Source organism: Galleria mellonella, unplaced genomic scaffold, assembly GCF_026898425.1.
Source record: "Galleria mellonella isolate WM207_F2 unplaced genomic scaffold, CSIRO_AGI_GalMel_v1 utg80, whole genome shotgun sequence".
In the NCBI taxonomy this organism is placed as follows: Eukaryota; Metazoa; Arthropoda; class Insecta; order Lepidoptera; family Pyralidae; genus Galleria; species Galleria mellonella.
In genome coordinates, this window is record NW_026442157.1 from 1,582,602 (window position 1) to 1,610,052 (window position 27,451).

Sequence of the window (27,451 nt, forward strand, 5' to 3'; positions counted from 1 at the left end):
CTAAACTGACCATAAAGAATAAAATGGCGTTCGGTTTTTTGTGTGTGAGATAAATTTATTGTTTTCCTAAAATTGGAGAATGTATTAATCTTGTAGCGATTTTTTATAGTAGATTGTTACTTAAATAATAATATGAAGTGCTTTCCAGTGTTCATTGGAGTTATTGAAGAGTCAAAAGTTGAGAATTGCGAGCGTGTCGATGTCGACTGTAGCGTCGTCGTCCTATGCCGCCTTTTAGATTGAGCTGATTAGATCAATTTAGAGGAATTTCTTGGCATAGATTGATTCCTTTTAATAGTGTAAGATTAATTATGTGCGCGGAGATACAGCATTAGAGCCGTTTTGTCGGCATCATGGTTTGTGGGTGCGTTGTGCTTTGGTGCGTTAGTAGTTGTGAAAGCGTACATACATGTTCATAATGTTATAACTGTCATGAAGTCTCTTGTTTACTATCAAATAGTGGATTTGTGTTAGTGGGTTTGTTTTTATGTTCATTGTAATAAGTTTTTACCAGTGAAAATGTGTATGCCAACTCCGAGCAATGTTTCGGGCTTTGGTTATTCGTGGGGGTTCACAAGTGCTGCTGACCCATTAAAGGGCGAGGCGGAGACCCCAAGTAGTTTGAGTTATACACTTGGAAACACGGTAAGTTGCATTTATTTCAAATACCTAATCTGAACCTGAGCACGTACAAATATGCAAAATTACATTACTCAGCATAATACAGATGCATCAAGGTTATTATTATATTTAAATTAAGAACATTGTTCTTCACATAGATATTGTTACTTTTTTATATTATGGAAGTTTACTTAACCTATATTTAATAAACTGCATTCTGTTTTAATTTCATTTATTGCAATGGTTTTGCTAATATAATCGAGATATTTTTTTTCTTTTAACTTTTTTTTACTTGTGAATTAACCATACATTTAATAATTATAATTTGCTGATGGAATTCTATGTTTATTCTGAATAGTCATAAATAAAATTGTTGAATAGTACAAGGCTTAAACTGATTACAGATTTTAATGAATTTTTTTTTTGTATACAATAGGACCTAATATAAGACCAAATACATAATTAGTATATTTCAATAGAATTTAAATAATAGAAAGATAAGCAAAGTATAATTTGCATATTTTTTTTGTGCAAATGATATATCATTTACTTATTCTTATTTTAAAAAACTCATTGTTTCTGCAGCATTTTGTACATATTCAATAAAAGACCTTTTTCATCTGGTACATTGTAGTATGTATACTTATTTGGAAGAAATATTGAGGTATAAAGATGAAATCTTCAAAATGTGGATAAATGATCCTTCTAATATTGTGATTATATTTTTACCACATTCCAACAAATTTATGTACTTGTAATATTCTAAGCAATGACTAATTTTATTGAACACTACCTTTTTCCCTGCTACTTTGTATGTGCGGGTTGAAGAAGTAAGAAAATCTATTAAATGGACCACATCCAGATGATGTATTAAAATAAAAAAAAAAATACTAGTTTTTAAGTTCCGGAATACAATTTTAAAAAACACATTCAATTCCTTGCATTAGTTTTTGCATGATACTGAAACAAACATCTAGACAAAATTTCTAAAAAATATTTTAATAATTTAAATAGTTTTGGCTTCTATTGCTTTTATTAAAATTCCTAACATGAAATATTTCTTATGTACAGATATAATTAAATTAAAGTTTAATTACAGTTTTTTATTAGTTGAATTAATATTAGTGAGATGTAAGATTTTTAGTAGAAATTGCTCTCCAAATTGGGTAGCAAAATCATAAAAAAATTTTGTTTAAAAAATATTTAAATAATGCACTTATCATTTTAATAAAAAAAAAAAAAACATTTCTATTTTAATTTGGATTGGAGAAAGTTACCTAATTGAATAAAAAATTATTTACTGAGTATTTGTATGATAATTGTAAAGAAATTGTGTTTGTCTTTCTATTGGATCTTATTGTCATTTAGACTTTAATTATTTAATATTTAATGATGAACATTGCTGCTTAAATATATTTGAAATGAAACATATGGCTTCTTTGTATATTATGCGCACTGTCATTTATTTTTCATTAAATTAACATTATTTAATTATTTTACGTCTGCAATTACAATAATTATTATCTTTTTTAATTATTTATTTACTGCTACAATAACTGATTATTTTAAGGTTTGTGTATGTATGTGGACTGATGTAATCTGTTTGCTTCTTTTAATGGGTGAAGATGAAATGGTAACCGCACCAATCGGTACACACACAGTCGGTATCGTCAGTTAGTATATGCTGGCGGGGCACTAGTGAAAGATGATAGGTGAAGATAAAAGTAGGTCAGTTGACTCATCATAATCAATTCATCAATAATTATTGACACACAATTGTTTCCAGAGGTGAGTGGAGGTCAACCTGTTTGGGTATTTTTTTTTTATGGGTGAAAATGGTATGATAACCCCGCCTGCGCTAACGGGATATGCTGGCGGAGCACCAGTGAAGGGTGATAGATGAGAATGAAAACAGGCCAGTTAGCCCATCATGATGAATTCATCAGGAATGAATCATAATAGTTTCCAGGCAGAACCGCGAGGAGGTCAACCTGGTGTTTGGGTATATTGCAGTAGGGTTTAACAGCCTCATTACTACAATATACCCTAACAGGTGGACCTTCTCTAACAATCCCTTTCCCCCAATCTGTCTGCTTACTTAACGGTCATAAAAGATGAAGTATTCATTTGTAAACTGAGAATAATTTTTAGTAGGATGAAGTCTTATTTGTTAGCTAATATTTAGATATATTTACAATGTCAATTATACCAATGTTGATGCAGTAAACTACATTCAAGTCATTAACCTGTGACATATAGGGGCAATGTTTACCGCCAGAATTGTGCAGCTCCATGAACCTTAGGGTCACTGTAATTTTATATGTCTGAAAATATTACAGCTCCATTAATATTAAAATTAGTTAAAATAAGCATAAATAATAATTATTTGCAAAAAAATAAATGATTTTTTCTACCTAAATTGATTAAAAAAGTGTGCATTAAGGGGTTAACCATAAAGCTAGCCATAATATGTGTGTGATTAATGTTTTATTTTAATATATATTTATTATTTAAAATGTATTAATTTATTTGATTCATTAACAATTTTGAAATTATTGAACATTTCAGGTGTCACCGGAAACTACACTGACTGTTATGTCACATAAAACACCACAAGTGCAAGAGAAAGTTGGTAATGTCACTGTGGCTGTCTCGAATGCTGCCCAAGTCACCAGAGTTGTGACAACAGGTACGCCTGTTAACGCACGGAGAGCAATGTTTGTATTGAATGATTCACCTGTTCACACTATAAACAGAGTGACACAACAAAATCAAACAGCTACAATTCATAGTAAGTTAAAAATTGCATTGTCAGATAGTCTATCCTCATTAGTGTAAATATCCAGGTAGAATGGACACTCTCCTGATATAACTATTAAATAATAACTGTGTTAGCATGCTGTCATACTCATTCTGAGCTAAATCAGTTAGGGTTTGCAAGCAACAGACACTGAAGTGAGAGTGAATGTTTTGCACACATGCACATGTGTCATGAATTTGTGACAATCTATGTTGGTGTCAATTAGAAGAAGGGTCCATTTTAGTGGCTTTGTCCCATTCACAAAATTGAAGGTGCAAATGAGTGTCACTTCTACTCAGTCTGTTTATCCTTATACTCTCTATTTGAGTTGCTTAAAAAAGTTTTAATAGTATTAGAGGATATTTTTTGTTTTTAATAAATGTTTAGTAACAATAAAAATATATTTTTCACAGCTGCTAATTTGGCTGCGAAACCTTTCATGACACCAATTGGGCCTATTCAGCTAACGGCTGAAGAATGCAACGAAATATTGATGAAACGAGCCCTTCAGGCCCAAGGGATCAGCACACCATCAGTCATAGATGCATCACAGTTGAACCACACACTTTTAAATGGAAGTATCAAGACCCTGGCAGAGGCGACGACGCAACAAACTCAAGCAGACTCCATACAGGCCAACACTGTTCACCAGCATCACCTGCTGCATACAAAACAAGAGCCGGGAACAGCAAATAATTCACCCAAAGTAAGTGAAGTCAATTTTGTATTCTCGAGTCTAAATACATTGGGTTCTTTGAGCATTTAGCATACATCATACATTGATTAATGAAAATTATATGATTTGCCGGTAGTTGAGCCTTCGTGGATGTTCCGTCATTAAATTAATATTTTAAAAATTATGTTAATTATATATTTTAATAAATAAATAGATATCAATTATCAGGCCTTCTGCTTTTATATTTCTTAATCTTTTCCTAACATTAATGGCATTGATATAGAGTTAAGAAGCAAGTGCTGAAGAATTAATATCACAATAATTAAATAATTAAAGATTCTGTCCCAAAAATATACTTCAATTGTGACAAGTTATTTTGATCTTAAAACTAAGCGACTGTACCGATTTTGATACACTTTCTATGGGATCAATCTGTAAGTATATTCTTTTTGATAAAAAAAGAATTTTCCAAATTACTTTAGAACTGACAGAATTATGAGGTAACTTACAAAAAAAAACAAATTGAGAGACACTCCTTCTTTTTTAAACTCGGATGAAAACGAAAACATACCGTTTTGCATTTGAGTAATATATTTATTTATACATTTATCAAATGCATGGTTAATATTTTATTGTACTTTAAGTACCTATGTAATAATACATTATATATTATGTTACATAGTTTACAGAATTAGAAATAAAAAAAAATATTTACACTGCTTTATAGGCGGTATATTCGCAGACAGAGCTGCTTAACACTACCACAGTGATGACTACAGCGCCGCCTGCCGCCGCTAAAGAAAGACCGTACTCATGCGACGAATGTGGAAAGTCGTTTCTACTGAAACACCATCTCACCACACACGCTCGAGTCCATACAGGTGTGTTATTGAAGTTTTATTACATATATAAATAGGTTTAGATCAGTGATTCTCAACCTTTTATTTGTTGCGGCACATATTTAACGATTTCAAAATTTGGCGGCACACAAAGAAAAAGATAAAAATTATTTACTTACTACAATTCACTGCATAAATTGTTTAGAAAATTTTTTTAAATATTTGCAAAATTTGGCGGCACACTTTTAAAATTTGGCGGCACACAAAAGTGCCGCGGCACAGTGGTTGAGAATCACTGGTTTAGATCAATCATATGCTGTGTGTGCGTAGGTAGCGTAGACGCGAATAAGCTTATAGTAAGTTTTATTTTGTAACATAGTGATAGGCAGCAGCATCCCTTTTAAAACATTTCTAAAAACCTAACTACGGTTGCCAACTCGGGCCAGTTGGCAACTATTGGCAAAACTTCCCTTATGGGAAAGACTTATATTCAGCAATGGACACTTCATGGTTGAAATGATAATCTATGATATTATGTCATATAAAGAAATAATAATATTTTATAGTGAAATACCAAAAAACAGCAATGTATTATTTGTATTAAAATTCTACCGTAACGCCCGAAATCAACTATGTACGGTCAACGCTACAAGCGTGCGAAAAATACCTACGAAGAAACGCGCGATGTAGATATTCCGTGTCGCGTGGGGCACAATCCGTTGTAAAATTTCAAATACATTGCGCGGCGTCAAAATTAAGAATCGTTAATTATATGACGGTGGTGCATTTTCGGTGGAGAAATCATCAGCCATCTGATTCAGACCATTCTAATGAATCGGCTGTTTTCGTTGCCCAACCTGTCTCTTCCACCTTGTATATGCTGCCTCACATATACGTGAAATTGCATCTGTAGTGCTCTGTGATCAGTTGTGTTAGAACGCATGTTTGTACATGAAGTGTTTATATTCATTATTTTTTAATGACGTTGCATAAAACAGAAGGGGTAGATAAGAGAATTGACAAATTTGCAGTGCTGCTTCTGTGTTTGCCTGACACTTGCCGATTTCCATCCATTCTTCTGAATGGCTATAAGCATTTGCTTATTATCAGGTGTCCTGTAGATCCTTTTACAGCTTTGGTGATTCAAAAAACAAGTGAAGTTACTGAGTACTGTCATTAACATTGTCATAAGGGTTTTTTTATGGGTGAACATGGAATGGTAACCCAGCCTGCGCTAACGGGATACGCTGGCGGAGCACCAGTGAAGGGTGATAGGTGAGAATGAAAACAGGCCAGTTAGCCCATCATGATGAATTCATCAGGAATTAACCATGATAGTTTCCAGGGGGAACCGCGAGGAGGTCGACCTGGTTGGGTATATTGCTAGCAATGGGATTCTCAGTCTCTATTTCTTCCATTCTTTCCCCCCTTGTCATAAGGGTTGACATCACTATTTTTCATACACTATGGTAATAATAAATATGGTTGTGTTTGTTTTCATCAAATTATTTATATAAAATTTGGCTCATCTCCAGTATTGTATTTTTTTTTACACAAAGTAAGATTCATAAAATCTTATAGAATTACTTACTGCGTAGTTAAATTGGAAGTAACTTCTTTCGATGAACAAATCATGCTTTGGCCCCAAACTTTTGGAGCATTTGGTATGAATAAAAAAGGTTAAAGAAAAGATTAAAGAGAGGCTAAGGCGTGTGAACTGCGCGAACGCCTACCGTTGTGTGCGTAGCGACGCGGCCCGCTCTGTTTCAGGTGAGCGGCCGCACTCGTGCGCACACTGCGGGAAAGCGTTCGCGCACAAACACTGCCTCAACACGCACCTGGTACTGCACAGTGCCAACCGGCCCTACCAGTGCACCGAGTGCAAGAAATCCTTCACGCTCAAACATCACCTACTCACGCACACGAGGGTAAATTGAATTTATTGTGTCGTAGGTGAGAGGCCGCATGTGTGTATACACTGCAATAAAGCGTTCGCGAGGAAACACTGCCTCAACACGCACCTGTTGCTCCACTCGGCGGACAGGCCGTACAGGTGTCACGAGTGTAAAATGGCCTTTACATTGAAACATCATCTCGTTACGCATTCTAGGGTGAGTTGTTTGTTTATTATTTACTTATTTGTCACTACGAAGTTTCACAGACTACATACTGCTTAATGTAAGTTTAGATGGATGATAAAGAACTTGCAAAATTTTATCAAATTTCTTGTATAAGGTGGATGGGTTAATGAAATGCTGACATTAACCTTTTTAATATTTTCACATATCAAGTATGTTTTCATGAAGTTCACTTATTTACAGGAATGCAATTAAATACTTCAATATTGAATAAACTTATTGATTTCAAATGTTTTTTAAAATTGAGTAATTCAAATCAAAATGTATTAAATTAATTAAAAAATGTGACAATCCAGCAGTGAAGGTGGCTTTCATGACTTCAAAAGCATTGGACAAGGAACAAGAGTTCTTGCTCCTTACACTGTTGTGATAGTAATCTATATATTGTTTCCAGGTGCATAGCCGAGACCGTCCATTTGTATGCGGCGAGTGTGGCCGTGGGTTCCCATTGAAGCGTCATCTCGTGACACACAGCAAGTACCACGCCGGAGAGCGGCCGTACGTGTGTGGCGATTGTGGTGAGAGCTTTGCTCAGAAGGTGAGTTGATATTATAATTGTGATTAATATTTTTTATGAATGTGAAAGTGAGTTTGGTTTGTTTGTTTGTTACCAGTTACTATGAAATTTGGTATACACATACTGTATAGAACAGAGAAGGGTATAGGCTACTTTTTATCACGTATAGTAAACATACCGCAGATACGCGGGCGAAGTCGCGGTTAAAAGTTAGTATTATGATAAAGTTAAAAAAAATCAATTTTTTAAATTTTATAGTGAGCCATTGAAATAAATTGCAATAAGGTATTGGCCACTCAATGATTTTTCAGATTCTACTTAGATGTCTAAAATTCTTAAACGTGACTAGTTAAATATTATATCTAAGATAACATTAACAGATAGTTATTATTCAATTATTATATAATATATTAATTAATAAATATAATAATTCTTCCAAACCTGACAGTAGTATCACAAAGTAATGACTTTAAAAAAGCTTGTAAACAAGTTTATTTGAATAAAGGTTATTTCTATTCTATATTTGTTTGACAGGAGCATCTGGTGATGCACAGCCGCTTCCACGGGTCGCTGTCGCCGTTCGTGTGCGGCGACTGCGGGATCGCGTTCGCGCGGAAGTTCCAACTGGTGAACCACGGCCGCGTCCACGGGCGAGTGCCTCACGCCTGCCCCGTCTGCGGCAAAGAGTTTCTGCAGAAGCGGACCCTAGTTGCGCACATGAAGTTAGTATAGCATCATGTACATTTTTATAGTCCACTTATATACTGACTGACAAAGAATCGGGCTACTTCTTTTTTTAATTGTTAGAAATATAACCTAGGCGAAAGCGAGAGCGCACTGTAGGTCTGTCTCATTCATTATATATTAGTAATGTAACTGTCATTTCGCTTCATATTAAAAATACTATTTCTATGTTATACTTATTCTCTATCTTGTAATAACATTCTTATTTGTTTAATTCGTAGAATACACACGGGAGAAGGCGTTGTCGCATGTTTGGAATGTGGCGAAGCGTTCAAGTGTAAATCGGAGTTGCAGCAACACTGTAAAGTTACGAGACACTGTATCTCCTCAACACAATCACAGCAGCAACAACAACAGCAACAACAGCAGGCGGCGCAACAACAGCAACAACAACAGCAGGCAGCGCAACAACAACAGCAACAGCAGCAGCAGCAGCAACAGCAACAGCAGCAACAACAACAACCAACTGTGATAAAGCAGGATGACTTTAAACCACAGATTGTACAGGTAAGACCGGTTTTTTATTTTTATGGATGAAGATGGAATGATGAACCTGCCTAAGTTAACTGGACAATGTCATGGTAACCAGTGAGAGATGAGGATGAAGATAGTCAATATCGTCATGGTCGTAGAATACTGACGGATCTATATATGTAATCTTTGTCAGATCCGTCAGTATTCTAGGACTATGACTATATGTCCATTGTGGTGAATAATTTAAATTAGAATCTTTATCATAATTAGTTTACGAGTATCAGATTTCAACTAGTCCATATAGTGTTTGATCATACTTTTATTAGTCAATATATATGTATGGAATACTGTTCTCACCTGTGGGCAGGAGCGCCACAGTACCAACTCCTTCCGTTAGACCGCATTCAAAGTCGGGCAGCTCGAATTGTTGACGATCGGCGTCTTACTGTCCGGCTCGACCCACTGAAACTGCGTAGAGATGTTGCATCTCTGTGCATCTTCTACCGAATTTATCATGGGGAGTGCTCTGAAGAATTGTTCGGATTGATACCTGCTGCAGATTTTCACCATCGTACAACCCGCCATAAACTAAAATTTCATCCCAACCATCTGGACGAATGGCGGTCCTCCACCGTGCGTTTTTCAAGGCACTTTCTTCCACGCACAACCACTCTTTGGAATCAACTTCCAGCAGCAGTATTTCCGAACCGATACGACAACATAACCTTCAAGAAAAGAGCATATTCCTTTTTAAAAGGCCGGCAGCACACCTGCAATACCGTAGGTGTTGTGGGTGACCATGGGCGGCGGCAAATGTATGTTTTGAATAGTATTATATGTTGTATATGTCATTTGATCAATTTCTAGTCGAGTTGATTTGTGAATTTGATTTCTAGGTGATTGGTGCAGACGGCCAGATAATATCTGAGAAAACGACGCCAGGATATGCATGTCCGGAATGTGGTTCGTGTTTCAATACAAAGGTTAGTATTCCATTTGTGTGCATACTCATTGGCCCATGTATACATGTATATCAGAACACGATTATTTTGGTTTATGGTCAAATTGTACAAAGTTCAAATAATACATGAGGTTAATAATTTTTTTTATATCTCAAAATAATAAGGTTTCAATAAATCTATATTTCGGTAGGTGAACAAAGTTTCAGAATATTTAAGTCTTATTTTTTTTTTTTTTCTATTGACATTAGTAGTGAAAAAGGTCATAGGGGAGACTGTGGCATGTTCTATATTTTTTGCTTAATACATAGACAAAAAATTATAAATATATATTATGTAAGATGTGTTGTGAGACTTTAAAATTCATCTCAAATATTGAGTCTCTAGGATATTCATATATCCTGTTTTAGGCTAGATTCACATTATAATGCTGGTCATGGTTTATTTTTACTTCAAGATTGATTATTACGGCTATGGAATTGGACTGCTAAAGTACTAATACATGCGTTTTTCATACATGATAACTTTTTACTACTATGAGATCAGATTAAAAACGAACTGTGACTGACTGCAGTGAATATAGTTATGTTTTAAGATTTGTAAATTTTGAGTGTTAACCTTATTGATGTGTATGTATATGTGTGTATGCGTATATGTAGGAGGCGCTGTCGCTGCACGTGCGGCTGCACGCGGGCGACCGCACCTGCGTGACCGACCTGTGCGCGCTCACGGCCGCGCTGCAGCCCGGCCTCGTCGCCAACCACGCGCACCACGCGCACAGTACGTACCCGCCACACACGCACACACGCGCACTCGCACACACGCGCACTCGCACACACACACACACACATACACACGCACACACACATACACGCACGCACACACACACGCACACGCACACGCACACGCATACGCACACGCGCGCACACGCACACGCACACACACACGCACACACACACGCACACACACACGCACACACACGCACGCACACACGCACGCACGCACGCACGCACGCACGCACGCACGCACGCACACTCATTTATAATCATATCATTACCTCTATGGCAAATTTACGAATCTGCAGTTTTTTCATATTTGACATTTCTTTAAAAATCTACATTTTGCGTCATACTACTTATTCTGGCTTATTTTCAAATTTCTATCTCTAACGGTTAAAGAAATCGAGTAGCTCGAATCTCCATTTTTTTGTGATATACCCAAAGTAAACTTACTTAGCATATTGTTATAGTATTTTCTATATATATATAAACACTTTAATTTGAAAATTTCAATAATTATTTTATCAAATTTTTATTCCTAATTTAGTTATTTTACATGAATGATTGCTATAACGTTGTTATTTAAACTGAAATTTTCTCCAAAACACGTGATTTATAGATTGGTATATTTACGAAAGTGGTACTTTCGTTAGTTTGCCAGATATTAAAATAAATGATGTTCTTTGGCAACTTACGAAACTGCCACTTTCGTAGATTTGCTGTTGTATAACTCAATACCTAGGAGCTCTCATGTATGAAGGTGCAAAGTAACGAATATGCATTTATTTCTGATACTTGTAATATAGTAATAAATAATTAAGCGCATTAAATAAAAAACCGGATTTTAAAACTAAAATGTTAGCATGATCTTTTACAGTAGTCTTCTGTCAAAACTTATTTGCATTCTAATGTTTTAAAACGTTCCCCTGTAAAATGTTTCTTTTTCAGTTTCGTAAGTTTACCATAAAGGTGACGATATACACATGCGACCGCACAGACATACGCATATACACGCGTGCACGTATGGTATATGAACACAAACACATTCACGGTCAAATACGGATATTCGATGTCACAGTGGACTTGTTACAAACTACACATGCTACATATACATTCTGTTATATGCACTCCCATGTACATTTACTTGTATGTACACCTATCCCCCGATTTACACGGTACTTGTTTTACACGTTTTCGCTTTTACACGGTTTTCCAAATAAGTTTTTTTTTTGTTTTTATCGCACTCTACTAAATGCTACTGTGTTTGAACACGTGCGCTGTGTACACATCTCACGGGGAATCCCGAGCTTATGTGCTGACTTGCTGCACATGCACACTGTGTCTGTATTTCTTCGCATAAAATTAAAGTTTTATCTACGGAAAGTTGTATTTGAGTGAAAGTTTCACAGTGTCAGAAAAAAATATTTTTTTAGTTTAATGTATTGTAATTAAATAAAAAAAAAAAAAACAGTGTTTCCGTAATATATTACATATTTTAACCTGTCAATGAATTTTATTTTTATTTCTGTGTACACCTAAAAATATTGAAAAAAATCACAACTGTTAAATAGCAAAATTATGCATTTTCTGCAAGCTTTTCGATTTACACGGTTTTGACTTGAAAATTTTTAATTTTCGATTTACACGTTTTTCTCAGGAACGTATCTACCGTGTAAATCGGGGGATAGGTGTACATGTAAATATGCACTCACAATGATAAAAGTATGATAAAAAAATTATGCAGTTACAAAAGTTCACAGTATTCTATTTATTGTCTATCTATCTATCCATTTAAGAGTTGCGCTCTTGTCGGTGGAGCTCTTGCCACTCACTACGATTTTCAGCGAGTCTCTTCACCTCTTGATACGACACGACACCGACTCCTTCCTTGATCTGCCTGATGTAACTATGTCTCGGTCTCCCTCTCCCCCTTCTTCCTATTCTATCTATTTATTGTATCATTGTAAATTATTTTGTCTTGTTTTAGATCAACCAATTCAAATTATATCGTCGAACCCCAGTAATGTTGTACATACCCAAGTTATTGCTACGGTGAGTTGTATATTTTAATCCTAACTCTATTTGAGTTTTAAGTCATATTGTTCTGCGATATAAATAATTCAATAATCATTTCAGAATCACCACGTAACGCCGCCACGACCAAAAATACACTTTTGTATCGATTGTGGTAAAGGTTTCGCTGCCAAACACGGTCTACTTGCACATCAGAGAAGGTACGCAGATATATTATACGTAGATATACAGGACGCAATCAAAGTGCCCGGATGCTTTAACCTCATTTTGTATAGAGTGGAAATGATATGACATATGGTGCCGAAACATGGACACTAACGATAAGATTACTAACTATTAAAAGTCGTATTAAGAGTTATGGAAAGAGCTATCTTATACTTGGAGTTAAGAGATCGACCCGAAACAAAGTAATTCGCCCGAGGACCGAAATTACCAACATAGCTCAACGAATTTGCAATCTGATGTGACAGTATATAGTACTAGTCATATCTGTAGTAGTACTAATAACCAAATAGATGTGTTCTGGAGTGGAGACCGCGAGAGGGAGACTTTGTACAAAAGTCGATTGCTTGGGTACCTTTGTCCCATTCGTGTTTCTACCGTGAAGCAGTTGTGTTTGCATAGCTGTGTTTCAGTTTGAAGGGTGGGATATAGCGTGAATTTACAGGGGACAGAGGAATAACATCTGAGTCCTCAGGAATGGCAACGCAATGGGGGGTATCATGGGCGAAACAGTATACTCTGTTATGTCCATAGTATTGTTCATGTCTATAGGCGACGGTTACCACTTTCCATCAGATGGGCCGTCAGCTTGTTTCCTATTCTAAGTTGTATAAAAAAAAGACCACGAACCGGCAAGCGTAGTGTGGGAGGACCTGCGGTTAAGTAGAGCGACGACATATGTAGGGTTGCAGGAAATAACTGGCAGCAAAGAGTCTAAAATCGTGCTAAAGTAGCATGCCTTGGGAGAGACTTATGTCCAGTAGTGGACTGCAGTAGGCTGATAGTGAAGATGATGCCGAATAAGTAGTATGAAGTAAGCAATTAATAAGTTTAATCTATATTCTACTATATATGCTATAATGATACTTAAAGTTTATTATATAAAAATAGTTTTCTGAAGCAACGTCTTCGCGTGGTCACGACTCTGAGATTGTTTCACTAAATAATAATATTTATTTTAAAATAACACTATTGACCAACAGACATCCAGACGGTAGTTGTACGTTACGAACACACGTGTGCGACCAGTGTGGAAAGGCATTCTTCCAAAAGAATCATCTCATGCTGCATCAGCGGCAGCACATGGATCTTCCGCCTAGAAATGTGAGTGTATCAACTTTATCTTACAGAAACACGTCTTTTTAAACTAAAGGTTTCTTCCAAAAATGTTTAAGAGTACTTCAAAGTTGGCAATATACATGTAAATGAGCTTGTAATGAGCTAAAGATCCGTTCCGTCGGTTTCTCTCGAAACTGGCAAAGTGATGATCTCATGGGGATGATGCTGTGAAGGAACCAACCGTCCACAAGTGGCTAAAAAGATTGCACGTTCAGGACGTCCTTCCACTTCACATTCCGACGAAAACGTGGAAAGAATTCCTTGTGTTAATGGATGTTTAACGGAGCATGGATCAGGATATTTAAGAAAGGAACTTCAAATGAAAAAAATTTTATCGTTTGCTTTTGTGATCAAAAATGATGGACTGGTTGGAAGCCGAAGAGAATGGTGACTTTTTCGAGTCATCACTGGAGATGAGTCTTGGTTCTACGAATTTGATGTCGAATTAAAATCCCAAAGCAAAGAGTGGAAGACATCCAAGATTCAAATGTCAAGACAATGTTGATTGTTTTTTTCGAATCCTACTATTATTACTATACTATTTATTATTGGCGCGAGAGATTCTTCACCACGACTCGACCTCTCTTGTTGTTGTTGTTTTATCGCCGGTTCTGATGTTTTATCTCATAAATGAGATTTTCAGCATTGCATTTGTGTTCTTTGAAGGGGATAAAATTGATTTACCTGAATAATTGTAAAATAAAATTTTTAAAAAACTTTTATACGTACTTTCCGGACAAACCTCGTATACATGTAAATGAGCTAATGAGCTAAAGATTTCCTGGTAAATGGAAGTGATGATCTCAAATGTTATGCAGACTCCATGGATGTGGGAGCATGGATCAGGATATTTTCTTATTGTGATCAATGATGGCTTAAGCTTATCTTTGGAGATGGGCAGTAAATAACAAAAATGATGATGATTCTAATCCTACTATTATTACTATACTATTTATTATTAAGTACTCGATTTTGTTGTTTTATGGTTCTATGTTTTATCTCTTTTCAGCATTGTTTGTTCTTATTTGTGATTACAGTCCCAAGCACAGCAACAAGCGACAGCGCAAGCGCAACAGCAAGCGCAACAAGCGGCACAACAGCAGGCGCAACAACAGGCGCAACAGGCGGCGCAACAAGCGGCGCAGCAGGTGCAACAGCAGGTGCAGCAACAGGTGCAACAGCAGAACAGGCTCGAGCTGCATGAACAGGATCACCAGCCCACGCACATACAAGTGGTGAGTGACATCATTAACGTAAAAGATAATGTTAAAATTATCTCATATTGGGATTCTTTATTAATGATTTAATTATTTTCTAAAATAAATGACTTTCAAGAGAAGTAGGTTCATTTGCCTTTATTATTTTTGTGCGTATTTTTTTTTTTCATTGATTCTTTTTAACCTATTACTAGTTGTATAAATTAATTGAAGCGGAAAAATGAGGAATACCCCGTTTTGTTTTTTTTTTTAGGATAAATTGAAAATTAAAATTTGCTTGTTTTTAGTCTTTTGTTATGTTTGTGATTTCATATGTGACCAGGATATGTTAATTGATTGGAATAAAAAATAATTTATGACTTTCTCCATTCTAAATGAATGATGAAAGATGTTCATTACTATCACTTTTAGTTCATTTTAGTCTAATAAAGTATTACCTGTTTAGTCAATCCTATAGAAATTTAAATAAATAGAATTGATTTGTTGTATAGGTGACGAATCGATCAGGGCAAGTGATCGGCAATCAGATAGTGGTGGGGCCGGTGAGCACGGTGGGCGCGGTGGGCACGGTGGGCACGGTGGGCACGGTGGGCACGGTGGGCGGGCGGCGGCTGCTGCCCGGCTCGCAGCTGCACATCATCGGCCGCGAAGGCAAGGCGCTCACGGCACACTTCGCGCCCAATAAGCACGCTCGCCATCACACACAGAAGTATGTATACATAAATGTTTTTATAATTTCCTGTATTTAATAATAACTGTTTTATTTTTAAATTAACTGTTGTTGTTGATATTTTTTAACCGACTTCAAAAGGAGGGGGTTTTCAATTTATTTAATTTTAGATAGATAAACACTTTATTTGAACCATTTATGACACAAATTGACACAATGACATTTACACTTATATTTTTATATAATAGTTGTATTTTTTTTATGTTCGTTACCTCATAACTCCATCAGTTATAAAATGATTTGAATTCTTTTTTTGAAAGGTATGGAGTGGTTCCATCGAAATTTTATCAAAATTGATTTAGTTTTTATATCAAAATAACTGGTTTTGCCACAATTGAAGTTGGAATTTTTTTTGTGGAAACAATTTAATTATATAATTTGCTGTTTGTATTTATAGTAACTGTTTTATTTCACTATTTACTTTTATAATAACTTATTTTATAATTTCATCTACCTAAACAGGTAAACTGCTGTCATGTATGTCAATTCATTATACAGTTCAAGTTCGAATTAAAAGTGGATTTTAGAGATGTAGTAAGAGTTAACAGATATATTTGTCTCTCGGTGAAATTGTTTTTAATTTTAAGAAAGACAGCTGACTTTTAATCACATATTGGTTTAAAATGTACAGTCAGCAAGAAAATATTTAATTTCACAAAACTTTTTCTACACAGTTATAGGCTTAATATGAATTGATTTATACTATCTTAGGGACTTTGGGTTTTACGATCGGCCTCTTGCTTGACTTCAACCTCCTTGGGAATGCATTTGTCGGTGGTATCTGTCACTTATGGTATGGAGTAAGGGATTGAGGAAAAATGAAGAAATGTTTAAAGGTAGTTGATAAAAAAGGAGTGAAGGATTTATGGGGAAAAGGGAAAGGAGAACACAACAACATTACAATTGTGTAGGGAATACTAGTCAGAAACTCTGGAGGCTGGATTGCATACCCAAAACATATAAAAAGCTTTCTATATGCAATGCAGTATTTAAAAATAAAGATAAATATGATGATATAAAAAAATTGTTAAAAAGTTTATTGAAGCAAAAATTATTGTGGTCATTTATTATATTACACCGCTTGCATTATGCCATTTGATATGATTTCATAAACTGCAATAATGTGTATCAAACACAGCAGTGTATCAGTATGTAATGTCAATGTACTGAACTCTGTAACATCTTCAAAAATCTCCAATGCCTTTTTAATTTCCAGTAACGATGTAAAAGAAGTAAGCGGGCTGGTCCTGTCGACGGGCCGCGGGACAGAGCTGATCAAGTATGAGATCTCGATCCCACCATCCAACTCGGTGGTGCAAGTGCAACAGCTGGACTGAGTGAAGCGGGAACCCGACCCTGTCTGGCTCAAGTAGGACTTGACTGGACCCCCCTACGCCCCCATGTACAGTGAATACGCACAGTTGTACACCTAGTGCAGTGCAGTGAAGTGAAGTGTTAGTTCTGAGAACAGCGGATTGAATAATGTAAGTGTTGGACAGTGACAAAATTTAAGAGTGTTCTTAAGGAAGTATGGCAACATTGAAATTATCTGTCAATTTTCCAAAACAGTTTAACAATTTTCAATGTATCTGACTGATTATTTGAAAAGTTTTCTACTAGCAGACTACAATGTTAATCATGCTATAATATTCTTATTAAGCAATTGAAAATTTGGATATTGATATAGAAAATGTATTTAAAAAATGCCAAAGCAAAATATGAAGTTGTGCAATGTATTTTATGATTAACATTTTTAGTAATGTTTACCATCACATGGGCTGTCTGCTTGTTTGCCACCTGTAGTATAAAAAAGAAATATAATTGTTTATGAAAATTGACAGCTGATTGAGATGTTGCCACACTTTGGTAGGAAAAAGTCTTAAACACTTTTAACAACACAAAAACTTTGTAGCTAGTCATAGCAGATCATGAATGAATTTGTCCTTTTATGAATTACAGTAGTATGCTATAATATTTTTTAATTTTACCACCACAATATAATAAATTAAATTTTGACACGTAATACAGTCCCTAAATAAGTGGCAAATGGATCTATTAATAGATATATTACTTTGTTTGCATGAAATAAAATGAGACAGCAACATTTGATATTGTGTTCTTTCTTATGTCCTAATAGAAATGTTTCTGTTGATAGAATCATAAGCCACTAAAAAGGGGACAGATATTGGTGTTGATTCTGAGAACTCTTCATTACTTAAATTTCTAAAATTAAAATTTTAAATTAGATAGTGTAATATATTGTGTTTTAAACTATCGAGAGCTAAATATAGTTTTGAGTCAATATTTATATATATACTTAATTTTTACAAATTATTTAAAAGTTTATACTGGTTATTAGAATATAATATTACTGTAATATTAATCTGAAATTTTAGTTTTAGAGATGGATGAACATTTCTTCAGAATCAATGCTTTTGTCTTAATATTTGCATATGCAATTCTCTTCCCTTAAGTCTTACTTCCAAACAAAATATTACAATATAATATTTTTGTCTTCCATATATTCCATACATTTGCACACATTTTACCAATTATAGTTGAAATATGACCAGTCAATTTGGAGTGTGGCACTGTACAAAGTAATTAATAGAACTACTCTAAGGTGATGTGGATAGTGCAGTGGGGAGAGAATAACCCATTAATATTATGATCTCTCCTCTAACCCTCCATCATTTCTTATCAGATTGATCTCCACACAATTCCACCTGGAAATAATTATAATTATTTTCTGCTGATTTAGTCATGGTGAGTGATGAATGTACTATTGTAGTATACTGTTGGTATCACTCACATACTGTTGGTATCTCACCTCTTATAGTACTAAGTTAACATTACATTTTTAGTTTATTCCGCTCCCCTTACTAGCCAGCCTCTAGCTCTTCCGATCTCTCTCTTTTCCCTATTCACGTCTGTCACTCAACATGCGTGCCACACACTAAGTTGAACAAGTTATAATTTGTATTATACCATTTTGTTGGCAATACAGGTTCATTATGTATTATTAAAAAACATGCATACAAGTGGTTTTAGTAAAAGCATACAGTAGTTTTCAAGATGAGTACTAAATTAATATTCTGCTCATAAAATAAAGTATTTTATTAATACAAACTGGGCATAGAGCTGTAAAACATCACAAAATTTAGTCAAACATGAAGTTTCTAGCCCAGTTTGCTGTTATATAAACATCACAATATTTAGTCAAGTATGAATTTTTTAGCCCAGTTTTCTGTTAATAAAATATAAACATCACAATATTTAGCCAAATATAAATTTTCTGGTCCAGTTTTCTGTCAATAAAATATAAAAATCACAATATTTAGCCAAATATGATTTTTCTGGTCCAGTTTGCTATTTATAAAATATAAACATCACAATATTTAGCCAAATATGATTTTTCTGGTCCAGTTTGCTATTTATAAAATATAAACATCACAATATTTAGCCAAATATGATTTTTCTGGCCCAGTTTGCTATTTATAAAATATAAACATCACAATATTTAGCCAAATATGATTTTTCTGGCCTAGTTTTTTGTTAATAAAATATAAACATCACTATATTTAGCCAAATATGATTTTTCTGGCCCAGTTTTCTGTTAATACAATATAAACATCACAATATTTAGCCAAATATGATTTTTCTGGCCCAGTTTGCTGTTAATTTAATATAAACAATTACATTTTGATAGTTCATTGATCAAGTTTTAAAGAATAATTGATGTCCAGAACTTTGTAAATAAAAAAAAGTCACTGCGGGAGGTATTTTTGGGTTCGGGTTTCAATTCTATGATTATAAAATGTAGAGTGTGTATAAAATAGGAATGTAAAATGGCGTGTTTGGTGCCTGACTTGGTTGGGAACTGAAGCTTTATATGTACATAGAATATTTGGCCACATAATGGCTCCAACGTAGGGACACTCAGTGTGAGTTTTCATAAATCTAAATTAGAATCCGGAAAAAAATAGATCATAAAGCTTTATTTAATTAGATGTCTTTGGACAGCCTTAATAGAGCCATACTTTTTTTTTTATTGTCTATTGATACAACATAGTTAACTACTTAATTTTCGATGGCAATAAAGAAAAACAATCCACCTGTGTAATATACAACGTAATTAGGCGATGTTCTAAAATTTAGAACATTGGTCGCGGTGTTGTAAAAAGACAAGATACCATGTTTCTATGTAAAGTAGCATAATAAGGGTAATATAGTTAGTAGTTTAGTCTCTTGTACATATCAATATGTTTTGTAATGACACCGAATCGCGGTTTTTGTAAGTATACAATTGTATCTCTCTGTATTTACCGCATTTAATTTAATTTTAATATTTTAATGGCCTCTTCGAATAAGATTCATTTAAGTACAGTATAAATATTGTTTTCTTCGAGTAATGGCAGGTTACGGACTTTTTGTAATGTGCAATCAAAATTCAAGATTTAGAAGAAATATTTTAAGATCTGATTATATTGAGAATTTTATCACAATAATTTTTTTTAGCACTGTTGATCTTATATAGTGCATGATTGGCGAATTTATCCGTGTAGTAAGAAAAGTGTAGGAAATGGTATTTTTAAATGGATATATGTATTGCGTACCGACATTAAGAAGGAGGTTCTCAAAAAATTAATAAATAAATAAGTCTGTAAGAAACCGATTTAAAAAAATATTTTTTAACTATGAAAGGATATACTTAAAGATTGGCCCCATGGAAATTTTATCAAAATCGTTATGGTAGTTTAGTTTTTAACTTGTTTTGTCACAATTCAAGTCAGTTTTTTAATATAATTTAATTTCTAGTTTTTTAGTGATCTTAAATTATTGAATCGATTAATTGAGCCATCTGCCAACTTTACGCACACACACTTTTTTTTTTAAAGTTAACATGTATGTAGGCTACTGTATTTAAATTATATTTTTTTTAAATTATTATAGTTTATTAGTATTGTAGTTGGTTGCTAGATATAACAAAATGTCTTCGTTGATGTAACTAGCTACCATACGTTTTAAATGTCTGCTTTGGAATCCTGCAATGAGGAGGAGGGCGTTGATATTCGCGACACAGTTTTATACTTCTGCGGATATCATCGTTTTTCAATAATATTGTAACTAATGTTTTTGTTCTAAATAAATAATAATTATTATTATTATTAACTATTCAATTGTTACTATATTTGATCAACAGTGCTTATCGGTATAGAAATGGTATCGGAATATGTTGTTCATCTAGTCTGTGATAGGGTTTGTCTATTTCTATCTGGGTATCCGAAGTAGTATAAATTGGTAAACAAATATTGTCATATCCTTTGACTTATGATTTTTATTTATACATGATTATTATTTATTATTATTTATTTTTTTAAAAAAAAAAGTCAAAATTACACAATATGTGTACTTTATATTACCAAATTTAAATTAACAAAAAAAAAAGAAGTGACGGCGACGAGTCAAATAGTTACCGTAAATAAACGAAACTGTGTCTACATATTATATTTTAGCAAAAATTGTATTTTTCGAAAGTTTCGCTTTAAAAATTAAGTGCTGTATTTATATTATATATCAATGATTAATATGAACTGATGGCCATGTTTTAAATATTGTGTAAAGTATGTAAGTGGATGGATGTAAAGTAAGGGGGCGACTAAAAACTAAAGAAAAGGTGGGATGGACGCTGTGAAAGATGATTTGTGTAAAAGAGGAGTGAGCCCAGGTATGATGGTTGACAGGAATTTGTGGAAATCATATTGCGCCGACCCAAAATAAATGCGAAAAGGCAAGGTAAAGTTGATGATAACAATGATTATACGGGGTGTTGTGACATTTATTTTTATCCTATTCCTATTTAATTCTAAAAATTTTAAACAAATTTTATTGTACCACATTTTTAGCAATAAATTCATCCATCCATTTATTAAAAAAAATCAGAAGGTTAGAAGCCCACAGGGCTTTTAAAAGTAGTAGATTTGTTTTAATTAATAGCTAACACCTCTTACCTATTTTTAGTAGCTTCCAAAAAGAGTTTTTGATTTGCCTTATTTTTTTGCGATTATGATAGGTAAGCGTTTACGTCGCCAGTTCTGAACCGATTTTATAATTACTTTTGTAATTGATGGGTTTTTAATTTGTGTCGGTCCTATTTTATTTTGTATTAGTTTTATTTTATTGTTAGACTTTGCCGTTGGGAAAAATTCGCTTGTTATGAACCAAAATCTATATGTAAACACGTAATATTTACAAAGTGTACAGTATTTACGAACTATCTCGTCGTTTGTTCACGGTCGAAGTCGCTTCTTTTTTTGCGGGGCAATATATTAAGAGAATAAGTCTTACACGACCTGAAAATGTAAAACATTTTAAGACAAATAAAATAATCGGTGGTAATTAAATGGGAGTTAAATAAGCAAACAACGGTCAACTGTTTGTTTATTTAACTCCCCTCGGAGTACTAGGAGGATAGAAGTCTACAGGAGAATTGAAAGTAATAAAATTGTTATACTGAAAAAAGAAGGGATTGGCGAATGAAAAACCTATTACAAACCGCTTCGGGCATACCAATTTAATAGTAATATAGCAATTTAATATCCTATATCAAGTTCCTTAAGGATATCATGGTCCGGATAGACATAGAATCCCGTATAAAAATACATTTTTCTGTACACAGTATTATTGTTTAGAAAAATTCCAATTATTATTTTAAGGTACAGTCAATGAAAAAGTAATGGAAGTTAGTGCTGTGTTTCTATGGTTATAAACATGTCGAATATAGCATTCATATGGTCGATTTTATTGTTTTATTTTAGTTTAGGTATTTTTATTGCTAATTGTACCGTATCCGGATGTCCATATTTTATTATGTTTCACTGTTGGATTTTGACAAGTTGTTTGCCATTTACTTACATGTAAATAAATATATAGTTATCTATAATTTTTTATATTAAATGAAAATATACATGCTATAATATGTTTGTGTATTATTTTCTTATAATAGTAATTAAGAGCATTTTACTAATATATATATATATATATATAAATGCCGCGCTTGGCAGGCGGATTGGCAACCGCAGTACGGGTTTGGAGATGTTATAAGAGGTTGCTGCCTATCCCTCGCTCTTCCTTAGTCGCTTCTTACGACACCCACGGGAATGGAAGGGGTGACCTATTCTCTGCCGGGACCATACGGGAGTTTTCTTGTGACTAATATAACGAAATTGTAACTGGATTATATTTAAGAAAAAGAGATGTGAGATATATAAGAAAAAGTGATATGACGGGTCTTAACAGGATCTATAAATGTCAAAACGATAATTTTTAGAAATATTGTCTGTCTGGCTGTTGTTGTTTGCACCGGCATAACGGAATAAATACTAACACAAATCGGATTCGGTTTTCACAGTTGTGTTCCTGAAAGTCTAATTTAAAATCACGATATACCATCCAGAATTGGTCTGTTTCATTGATTTTTCTCTTCTATTAAAATTCACATGTACAAAGTAGCGGGCAAAAAGCTAGTCTGTCTATAAATGAAGTTGCTTGGCGAAGTTGTGGTCACAGAAAAAATATTAATTTAGCTATAATACTAGTATATTATCTGTGACTATAGTTTGTTTAAATATAATCTAATTATTTTCTTTTAATGGGTAATGATGGAATGGTTACTCTGCCTGCGCTATCGATTATACGCTAGCGAGGCACTAGTGAGTGATTGACGAATTCAAATTGAATTAACCACGATGATTTTCAGGGGGTACCATGTGGAGGTTGTCCTGACCAATAGCCGCATTACTCGCAATACACCCTACATTGCTAGTAAGGGGGCTATTTGATCTCATTACTAATAATCCCTTTCCCTGCTAATGAAATGCTAACCAAGTTTCGTTGACGTTACCCCAGAAACACTGTAAATGTAATTATTAACAAATCAGGGGGAAAGGAATTGTTAATAATGGAGACTGAGAATCCTATTGCTAGCAATATACCCAGCTAGGTCGAACTCCTCGCGGTATCCCCTGGAAACTATCATGGTTAATTCCTGATGAATTCATTATGATAGGCTAACTGGCCTGTTTTCATTCTCATCTATCACCCTTCGCTGGTGCTCCAATAGCGTATACCGTTAGCGCGGACGGGGTTACCATATCATTTTCCATTACCCATTAAAATACAAAAATTATTAACAAATCGAAGTATTCAAATTTATTCGATTTTTTATTTGTAGTTTATTTACATTTTATTATAACTATTTAATTCTAGTAAAAATAATTAGATACTAGTTATTGAAAAGTAAGAAATCATAAACAATCTACGATTTAGCGAGTAGGTGCCTACATACTCGTAAACAGTAAGCGGAAACCGAACAAACTTCGGGAACGAGTCAAAAGGGGACGCGCCAGTTTCCTCTGAAGTTACGACGTCCTTGATGGTCCCCGAGGCAAGACAACTTTTAACGTTTAAAACAAAAATTTTATGCCATGTTTTATGTTATCATGTTTACTTACCTATTAATTTTGAACGATGCTGTGCGTAAACAAAAACTTTATTATCTACTTAGGAAATACGATCTCAAATTACATTTACTCCAAAAGTATTTTTCCAAGTTTTAATAATTTTAAGATCTGCATTTTAGATTTGAAAATTCAGTTGAATATTGTAGATATATCATGAAATGAAAGCTCAATTTCTTGTTTTTGTTATATATATATATATATATATATATATATATATATATATATATATATATATATATATATATATATATATATATGTCTATTCTCTAAAGTTTAAATAGTAATCAAGTAATTTCTTAAAATTATATAGATTGAAATATGTCTGGAATTTTGATAATTATTGTGTATTATATTGGAAGCTTGTTCTTAGTCATTGTAGACAGAAAAAAAGCGTTAAAATTTTTCCAGATATTTTTTCTACTCACCCCGCAAGTTTTATGTTAACCGTTCGTGAAATGAAATTGTAGAAAAATGAAATTAATCGTCTGGCAACGGTTGGTAGTGGACTGTATTATGTATTACGAAAATGGTATAATAATTACGAACACAAGAGGATAATGAAGGTGGAGGCCATTGACTCGAATCTTTGTAGCTAGCAGGGCTGGCTTTAGGCTTCTAGAACATCTCGTTTATTTGAACTTACCTTCATCCAGGTTACCTATCCACCGTCTTGAATCGACCAGCAGCATAGTGCCCTCCACTTTATCAGCCTCTTGGTTTTATGTTGTGTATATAATAAAATTGATACAAAGCGATATATATTAATTATTGCGATATTTGTCCCAATATATGTCCCAATATATGTATGCGTGCGATATATATAAGTCGATAAAAAGAAAATGACACACGAACGAAAATGTCTTTTTTCAAAACCTAACTACCATTGAAAAAACTTTTTTTTTAATAGTTGTCAGGCGAAATTTATTGTTACAATTCTTAACATTCTACTAACCTTCTTAGTAGGGGGGAAGGGATTGTTAGTAATGAGGTCTAGTAGTTCCTATTGCTAGCAATATACCCTCTCAGGTCGACCTCCACGCGGTTCTCCCTGGAAACCATCATGGTTAATTCTTGTCGAATTCATTCTAGTGGGTCAACTGACCTGCATTTATTCTCACCTATCATCTTTCACTGGTGCCTCGTCGGTGTATACTGATAGTGCGGACGGGGCAACCATTCCATTTTCACCCTTTAAAAAAAAACCTCGTTAGTAAATATACCGTATATTCATTAAACAATGATCTTTTCTAATGAAATTTGAATATATAGTAAAAATACGGGAATTTTTTAGAAATGAAAAATCAATCTAGTAATTGTTGTTTTCGGGAAAATTTAATTAGTTAACTCGAGTTAACTAAGATAAATGTTAAAACTTTATTATTAACGCTCTATCACGTAGATATTATTTAGGTGTATTTATCCTGGAGCTTTTTCCGTGTACCAGTAAGAGACATGCCTCCCTCGATGGTCTGCCATTTTTTATTTCTTCTTTTCATTATTCTTATTTCCTTATTAATATTATGAATGTCAAGAATGTTATTTTGGTATTTGCTTAATTAATCGCTAGATATTTGATATACCCTTATATAAGTATTTGGGACGGAGAAAGACATAGACTACATTATATCTCTCTATAGATCCCTTTTATGAATCTCTTCATATTTTTAAAAGTAAATTTACGCTTCTTTGCATGTTTTTTTTTTTATTGGTGATATAAATCAAGGTGATGTAATTCATATTCAAAATTAAAGGAAAAATGGTTAAAAAAATAAGTTTGACAGCTATCATTTTTTTTCTGCAATGGACATTAAAAAGGTATCCATACACGATCAACTTAAAGTGAAATTGTTCTTTTATATAATTTTTGAGCATATAAATTGTTATGATGGAAATTTCCACCCTTATGCAAAGAAGGATTAACTCAAAAACTTGTATGTTTTAATTAAATCGGCGCTTCTTTTTTTTCATCTTTGATACTTATATATATTAGTACTTTGGATTTGTTACAAAATTTCTTGCGTGCTGCCATGGGACTTCATGAATAATAACTCTATGTTTAAAATACTATTATTGGCACTGTAAGGTCTGTTGTTGTAAAACTATAATGTACCTATATATTATTAATATTTTGTAAATGACTGTTTGTTGCCATAAATAAATAAATAAATAAAATATCTCGGTCACAGATAATATAATACTATACTAGTATCTCGGTCAATCAACACAATCTCGCTGTCGTAGTTGCGCGTAAAACATTCTGTACCTAAATAAAGATAGGTATCAAATAGCAAGGACGGGCTTCCCAGAACCCTATGTAACTTATAACTTCAAGAAAAAAAATCTCTGTAGACAAATCTCGGGTAGCTTGGATCTTATTTTATATCTATCACAGTTGTATCTGTGTATGTGTATGGGATCCCGTAATAAACGAATAGTACCAAGAAGAGATTATTATCTCCAACTAGGTCATTTCTCTCGGGACGGAACTAGTATCTTTTTACTCATCGGGTAACAATTCGTAAATGTGCAATCATGTGTTTTATTGTGAGCCGCCTTTGGGAATAGTCCCTCTATCACATTCGTAGGTATGTGAGGACTTCTACCGATTTTCATCCTTTTTTTTTATACAACTTAAAATGCCAGACAAGCTGACGTCCCACCTGATGGAAAGTGGTAACCGTCGCCTGTAGACATGAGCAGTACCATGGACATAACAGAGTATACTGTTTCGCCTATGATACCCCCCATGCGTTGCCATTCCTGAGGACTCAGATATTATTCCTTTGTACCCAGTAAATTCATTAATTCCTCTCTTTCCGTGAGTAGGCAAAATAGATACAATCTGATCCGAGAAATCAGTTCAGGATACGATAAGGCTGATATATCTGAAGAAGGTATTATGAGAAAAAAAAAAGTCTTTAAGAATTAAAAAAATGGACAAGTAAATTTGAAAATAGAAATTAGAAGAATTACTATTATTACGTAGCTAGATTTGAACAATGATGTTTCGATTTATAATCGAAACCTTTTTCTTTTTATATCGAAAGGAAGGGAACTTCC

At 33.9% G+C, this 27,451-nt stretch overlaps 1 protein-coding gene across 6 annotated transcripts; it reads left to right on the top strand.

Annotated features, from left to right (window-relative positions):
• On the top strand, positions 1-22,848 carry LOC113520592 (zinc finger protein 189). 6 transcript variants are annotated; one of them, XM_026905970.3, is made up of 16 exons: positions 1-645; positions 3,190-3,412; positions 3,835-4,127; positions 4,825-4,978; positions 6,707-6,864; positions 7,469-7,612; positions 8,126-8,313; positions 8,557-8,842; positions 9,706-9,792; positions 10,428-10,548; positions 12,535-12,599; positions 12,684-12,781; positions 13,787-13,907; positions 14,960-15,157; positions 15,631-15,848; positions 17,086-22,848. In XM_026905970.3, exons 1-16 carry the CDS (start codon positions 520-522, stop codon positions 17,204-17,206), a joined length of 2,601 nt encoding a protein of 866 aa, XP_026761771.2. In that variant the 5' UTR covers positions 1-519; the 3' UTR covers positions 17,207-22,848. The 6 variants fall into 6 exon arrangements, with proteins under 6 accessions (XP_026761771.2, XP_026761770.2, XP_052757731.1 ...); XM_026905969.3 differs by lacking the exon at positions 6,707-6,864 and adding an exon at positions 6,890-7,047; XM_052901771.1 differs by lacking the exon at positions 6,707-6,864 and adding an exon at positions 6,890-7,047 and having other exon boundaries at positions 4,840-4,978.
• The last annotated feature ends 4,603 nt before the right edge of the window (positions 22,849-27,451 follow it).